The sequence below is a fragment of the Echinops telfairi genome, unplaced genomic scaffold (genome assembly GCF_000313985.2).
Source record: "Echinops telfairi isolate 266 unplaced genomic scaffold, ASM31398v2 ScPeMD7_6273;HRSCAF=7185, whole genome shotgun sequence".
In the NCBI taxonomy this organism is placed as follows: Eukaryota; Metazoa; Chordata; class Mammalia; order Afrosoricida; family Tenrecidae; genus Echinops; species Echinops telfairi.
The window spans coordinates 1,855,590-1,862,892 of record NW_022110173.1 but is presented as its reverse complement, the minus strand read 5'-3'; the positions used below and the strand labels follow the sequence as shown (position 1 = coordinate 1,862,892).

General features: G+C 42.0%; 1 protein-coding gene and 1 pseudogene across 1 annotated transcript; one reads left to right on the top strand and one right to left on the bottom strand.

Moving 5' to 3' along the window:
* Positions 1-481: 481 nt before the first annotated feature.
* LOC101662683 (putative tRNA (cytidine(32)/guanosine(34)-2'-O)-methyltransferase) lies at positions 482-7,190 on the bottom strand. The gene is made up of 2 exons (XM_013006741.2): positions 6,993-7,190; positions 482-1,902 (listed from the first exon to the last, which is right to left on the bottom strand). The coding sequence occupies exon 2, from the start codon at positions 1,873-1,875 to the stop codon at positions 1,006-1,008; it is 870 nt and encodes a 289-aa protein (XP_012862195.1). The 5' UTR covers positions 1,876-1,902; positions 6,993-7,190; the 3' UTR covers positions 482-1,005.
* Positions 4,534-4,741, top strand: LOC101660388 (annotated as a pseudogene).
* Positions 7,191-7,303: the final 113 nt, after the last annotated feature.

Here is a 7,303-nt window from a genome sequence, read left to right as displayed (position 1 = left end):
AGGAATGTACAAGAATAATTTGGCTTATTGCTTGGGTTAAAACCCACAACTATGTATTATATGTTTTGGGGTATTAAAAAAAACACTAAACAGTGGCTAGTCGGTTATCAATTTTTCACTAGTCTTAGAATGAACATTAAGTTCATTTCTGCTAAGACATCAGTAGAAGCAAGGATAGGAGTGGGATGGAGAGAGAAATCAAGGAGATGGGGAGACCTCGTGCTAGTGTGCCACGATATCAAAGAGCTACAGGAACAAAAGATCAATAATCTCTTAAAATATTTCAGATTGCCACCTTGCCTCCTGAACATTCCTCCTTTCTGGATTTTTAAAATTTAAAGTAATATATGGATTTCTTTATTAGTATTCAGATTACAATGTCGACAGGGGTTCCAAGTAGGAATAATGAGTGTGAAGAACATTTGGAGATACCTGCCACACCAATAATGTAACCTAGAAAATACTCAATTTGTATAGGTGAGAAGGTTGCAGGTAGTACTTTATTACTATGACTTATTGCCAGCATCCATAATCGGGAGTGAAATGGAATTCAGTTCTAAATGAAGATCAAGATGTAGTATTTTTCTTCAGCAAGTTCATGAATACTCAACTTCTATCCTGGTTCAGAACCCCTACTTTAGAAGTAAATTCTGGACATGATAGGACACATCTGGAAAGGTTTATCTAGAGAAGAGGCAAGATCTCATTCTAAAATTCCATCTGTGGTGCAAAAACAAGTTTTTATTTAGTTTGCAATATTTCTTTGCTATTTCCACTTGGGACTGCTTACAGGTTCAGGCCCTCTTGATGAGATGACGGTATTGGAAACCAAGTTCATCAATGCAAATTCTGGCTCTCCTGACAACGAACAGCTTCAGAGTTCAATCAGCTGAATGTGTTACTATAACAATTCATATCACTGTCTTCCACCTTAAAGGCCAGCTGGGGGTGGCAAGGTGGGACAGCCATGGGTTGGGGCAACATGTCTTCTGCTAACAGGGACTCTTAGGAGCGAATCTCCTTGGCCAGCTGTCCCTTCTTCTTCAGCGTGCAGGCCTCTTGGTAAGGTGGAGAGATGGGAGGCTGTGTGGGTGGAGTGTACTGGTACTCTGAGCCATCGTCGAGATCCAGGGGGTAACTTTGGTCGGAATCATAGGCGCTCAGGTCCCCACAGGTCACGAATGGCACGATGATGCGGGTGGGGCCATCTAGCTGGTTGAAATCTGGGTCGTATGTGTGGTCCAATAAGGGTTTGGTCAGGTCTGGTATGAAGCCCGCAGGAGGGTCATAGCCCTGGCAGACAACGAAGGCCTCAATGCTGGAGTTCCGGCTGCTCCGGGGCTTGGCACACACCACCTTCGAGAAGAAGACCCGCAGCTGGCTGTAGAGCAGCGTCACATCCCGGCCTCGGAAGATCTTGGACACAAAGCAGCCCCCGGGTTTCAGAACGTGGGTAGCAATGTTCAGAGCAGCTAGGAGGAGCTGGGCCTGCATGTACTCATCCACATCGTGAAGGCCAGTTACATCCGGGGCCCCATCACACACGACAAGGTCTGCGGGGCAGCCCTCAAAGTGCTGAATGATCTCCTTGGCAGTAGACAGCTGGGTGATGTCACCCTGGATTTGTAACACACCTGGAAGCGGGGCCATCGCCTGCAGATCCACCGCCACCACGTGTCCGTCCGTAATCTTCTGGCTCAGGACTTGGCTCCAGCTGCCTGGGGCTGCGCACAAGTCCACAGCCCGCACCACCCCTTGAAAGAGCTGGAATTCTTCGTCGAGTTGTAGTAGTTTAAAAGCACTACGGGCGCGCCAGCCGTTTTCCTTGGCCAGGCGGTAATAAACATCCCGCTTGTCCTTTGACGTCCGCCCCATGTCACGCACTTTTGCTGGTCCAGGGACCTGCAGACAGTAAGTTTACTTTTTAGTGCGAGAGGAAGGAGGTGGCTGCTCGCTTACGCTTAGTGAAAACACAAAAGAAAATCGAAGGACTTCAGTGTGTGGCCTGCCTGACGCAAATGCCTGTCGAGCAAGCATCAGGATTAATGGAAGGAGACAGTTGGCAGTGTGGCTCACTGCGACTCTGGAACGGTCTGGACCGCATCTGAACCTCTCCGCCTATGGACTCCCCCCACCTGCCTTTTGGTTTTAAAAGCAAATATTTGTTTCTCATTGCACTGGGTTGACAACCCAGGTAGAAGGAATTAATTTTTAATATGTCTGCCTTCAAGATGTGAGGGTATGCTTGAAGGCAGATTCACAATAATAACAACCAGCTGTACTGGAAGAGGCAGAATTTGGACATCCCACAGGAGTGTGCTTTAAGGTTATGGAATAGTACTCTGTTGCAAAGTATGAATCAAAATGCTAAGTTTCCACCTCAAAGGATTATGCTCAGGACACAGTATGATTTTAAAAACCTGAGCATTTTTTAAGGAAGTTATTAAAAAACACAGGTATTAGTTACACAGGTATTGGTACTGAAGACATATGCCAGTAGAAAAAAAAATGCCCCAGCTGTCATTATAATTATTATTTTTTTTCTGATAATAAAGACAATCCTTGTGTACTGTGGAGGCATATGGAAATGCATAAGGAATTGCTGGGTCATATGATTAACTCTGTATTTCAATTTTTGAGGGATTAAAAAAAAGAACATATACATAATACATACAATACAAATGTATAATCATATTGCATATACAGACAGTATTTTAAACTTTTAATTTGTAAATAATTTCAAACTTACAAAAAAGCAGCAAAAATAAAAATCAAACCAAACTCCTGTTGTCAAGTTAAAGCCTACTCACAGTGACTCTACAAGACTGGGTAGACCTCCTCCTGTGAGTGTCCAAGACTGTAATGGCGTAGAAAGCCCTGTCTTTCTCCTGAGTAGTGAGTGCTGGTTATCTTGCAGTTAGCAGCCCAACATGTAACCACAACCCACCAGTACTAAAATTAGTACAGACGTGTTTATAATACTTGAACCGTGAACAAAACCTTCCTTAAAGGCTTACAAACATCCAATGAAAAATCAAATTAAGTTTTTACCCTTGAGGAGGACCATTTTGATACTACGTTTCCCTTAGGAAACAATGAAAAGGGTCTAGGTATAGGGCAGTTAGATTTCTTCTTTAATGCTAAAGTATTATTATTCTTTGATTCTGTCTGGAGGAGCTGATTTCATGAAGTAACTCTTGTGGCTTTATGAGTCAAGAGAAGCCTCTTGACTGACTTGAACTCAGACTTTTCAAGCTTCTACAACCATTTTCAAGGGAGCTTTCAGACTACGACAGACTATGAAGAAGGAATGGACAGTTCACTTCTAAGAAATTAGTCACTGAAAATCTTATGAATGGCAGTGGTCCCTTATCTGATAGAGTGCTGGAAGATGACCTTCTTATGTGAGATGGCACTCCAAATGCAACTGGGGAAGATCCGCCTCTCCAGGGTGGGGCTGACCTTAAGGAGTGGAAGGATGAACTGATCTTCCTTGGAGGCATTTGCAGTAAAGCTTTCAGGAGCTTCATCTGCTGATGGAATAAAACTCAAAATGAGGAGAGCTGTAAAAATCCATTCATAGGAACATGAAATATATGAAGTATGAATATGGAAAAACTTAAAGTTGCCAAAAATGAAGCAGAACACACCAAGATTTCTCTTGTAAGCTGAAGCAGACTGGTGTTGGCCATTTTGAATCAGACAAATACATGGTTTATCAATCTGGGAACGGCAAATTGAAGAATGGCATCACATTCATTGTCGAAAAGAACATTTTAAGATCGATTTTGAGGTACAATGCTGACTGTGATAGGATAATATCTATATGCCTATGAGGAAGATCAATTATTACAACTATCATTCAACTTTACATACCAATCACTGAAGCCAATGATGAAGATATTGAAGAATTCAGCCAACTTCTTCAATCTGAAATTGATCAAACATACAATGAAGATATATTGATAACTACTGGTGATTGGAATGAGAAAGTTGGAAACAAAGAGTGAAGATCAGTAAATAGGAAATAAGGCCTTGGTGACAGACATTAAGTTAGCAATCTTGCATGACCAATCTCTTCTTCATTACAAGTACCTTTTCCAACCATATAAAAGGCAACTATACATGTGGGCCTTACTAGAGACAATATATAGGAATAAAATTGACTATATCTATGGGAAGAGAAGATAAGGGAAGCTCGATATTTGTAGCCAAAATAAGGCCAGAAGCTGACTGTGGAGCAGATCATCAATTTCTCACATTCAAGTTGAAGCTGCCGAAAATTAAAACTATGAGAACCAAAATATGACCTTGAGTTTATACCACCTAAACTTGGAGACCAGCTCAAGAATAGATTTGACACATTGCACAGTAATGATCGAAGACCAAAGGAGTATGGAGAAGACACCACAAGCATCGCTCTTGAAGAAAATAAAACATCATACAGAAAGACATGGAAGAAGAAAAGATAAAATGAATGTCAGCTCTTCTGCCCTCCTCACTTCTTGCTGTGCTCATTCACATCTTGTCATCATGCCTCAAAAAATTGAGGACATCAAGGATTTTCTGCTCATAGTTTGGCGAAAGGACCCCAAATCTGTCAAGATAAGAAAAAAATTTAAAAATAAGGACAATGTGAAGTTCAAGGTTCAGTGCAGCAGGTGCCTCTACACCTTTGCCATCACGGATAAAGAGAAGGCTGAAAGCTGGCCCAGGTTTGGCAGTGAAGGAGTTAGAATGAACCCGGCTGGCCGATGTGAGCTGTAAGAAAAGTTTTAAAAACTGGGGAAAAAATTGGAACAAAGAAAAAAAAAAAAGCCATAAGAGGCTCTGAAACTCGCATTTGAATGTTAAGTAGCTAAATCAAGTGGAAGAAATGATGAAGTATAAGAGTCAAATAGAAATTGTCAAAGGGTGGTTGAGAAGACAAAGTAAAAAATGAGGACCTGATGCCAGGGGCTTAAGTGGAGAGCAAATGTTTTGAGAATGATGAGGGCAACGAATGTACAAATGTGCTTTACACAATTGATGTATGTGTGGATTGTGGTAAGAGTTGTATGAGCCCCTAATAAAACGATTTAAAAAAGAAAAGACAAAGTAAAGTATTATAATGATAAGTGCAAAGGAAGAACATGCTCAGTATTTCTAAAAACAAAACAAAACAGAAGAAACAATTCAAATCTTGATGGTCAATATTGAAGGATTCTATTCACAAAACATTAAAGGATGCATGAGTCATCAACAGGAAAAGGAAAGAATAGACAGTCACTGTACCAAAAAGACCTGGTTGATGTTCAACCATTTCAGGAGGTCATATATGATTAAGAACTGATGGCACTGAGGAAGTCTAAGCTGCATGGAAGGCATTAGTGAAAGACAATTGATAAAATACAATTGAAATGTTTTCATAAACTGACACAGCACTGAACCTAGTCTATGCCAAGAAATTTGGAAGACAGCTAACTGGCCGACTGGAAGAGACCCATATTCAAAAGAAAGTGACTCAATAGATTGTGGTGAAAATTACTGAAAAATTATCATTAATACCACATGCAAACAAAATTTGCTGAAGACAATTCAAAAATGGTTACAGCGTTGTTGCTAGAAATTCAAGGTGGATTCAGAAGTGGAATGTGAGATATCATTGCTGACAACATGGATCTAAAGGCACAGACTACCAGCAAGACATTTACTTATATTTGATTGACTATGCAAAGACATTTATCTATGTGGATCATAACAAACTATGGATAAATCTTGAAGAATGGGAATTCCAGAACACTTAATTGTAGTCATGAGTAACCTGTACATAGACCAAGTGCCAGGGGGATACTGAATGGTTTAAAATCAGGAGAAGTGTGCACAAGGGTTGTATCTTTTTAGCATACTTCTTCAATCTGTATGCTGAGCAAATAATCGGAGAATCTGGAATATCTGCAAAAGAAAATGGTCCCGAGTGGAAAAAGGTTCATTAGCAACCTGCCATATACGGATGATATAATTTTGCACGCTATAAGCAAAGCATACTTGAAGCACTTACTGATGAAGATAAAAATACAGCCTTCGATGTGGAGTACAACTCAATATAAAGAAAACAAAAATTCTCCCAACTGGATCAATGTAAACAATGGATCAAGACAAAGAAAGATTGCAGTTATCAAGCATTGAACTTTACCTTGATTCACAATCAACAGTCAAGTAAGCAGCAGTCGACAAATGAATGCATCATATTAGGCAAATCTGCTTCCACAGACCTCGTTAAAGTGCTCAAGAGCAAAGATACCATGACCAAGGCTATGGTGCACCTGCTCCAAGTCATGGTATTTCCAATGGCCTCATATGCATGTGAAAGGTAGACGACGAATCAGAAAGACCAGAGAAGAATTAGAGCATTTGAATTATGATGATGGTGAAGAATATCAAATATACCATGGATTTCCAAAAGAAGAAACAAATGTGTCCTTGAAGAAGTACAGCCACAATGCCCCTTAAAAAGGATGAACTCGTAAATTTGGATATATCAGACCTGGAGAAGGAAAGTTAGAGAGTAAGTGAAAAGGAGGAAGAATTTCATCAAGATGGATTGTAGAGTGGCCGCAAGGATGGGCTCAAACATAGCAATTGCGTAGATGGCTGGGGATCTGGCAGTGTTTCCTTCGGCTGTCCTCAGGCCCAGGATCTCTATGAGTCAGAAAGGACGCCACAGGACCGAACAACAACAGCGGAATGCCATCACCTCCAAGGGGTATTCTAAAAGGCTCCTTTCCGACAAGTCACCACACGCTGACTTCCCTCCCCATCTTGGGAGCCAGCAGGTGACGCCTGGATGCGTTTGGTCGTTGGAGAGAAAGCCGGCTTGCTGAACAAACACGTCCACAGTCAGCGTGGGGGTGGATCTATGAAGGGACCTGATAACTACATTCTCTTGTAATATCCCAAATGTGCAAGGACAGGTTCTGGGAGAGCCACCTCCCAGCCCTCGGGTATCTTACTTCGCTACTAGGAACTGAGTGAGGTTTTGTAGGAAGAAAGCACAGGAAACGCGGGTTCGAACGCCTTCAACCGCATCCACTAGGCGAGCTGGCTGGGCCCCGCGGGCCAGAGGGCAGCGGAGACGAGGACGGCGGCAGTCCGAGACAAAATGAAGGCGTGTTGAAGGCCCAGCAGGCGGAACGAGGAGCGGACAGGGAGCGGTCCACGGATTCTAGAGCTCAATGTCGCACTTTCAGCTTGCTTTACGGCTTCCGACAGCTTGCTTTGCGGCTCTTTCCCTCTTCCTCCTTGATTTACGGCTGCCTTCCAC

Coding starts and splice junctions, on each gene's coding strand:
- LOC101662683 (XM_013006741.2), bottom strand. CDS start 1,875: ATGGGGCGGACGTCAAAGGACAAGCGGGATGTTTATTACCGCCTGGCC.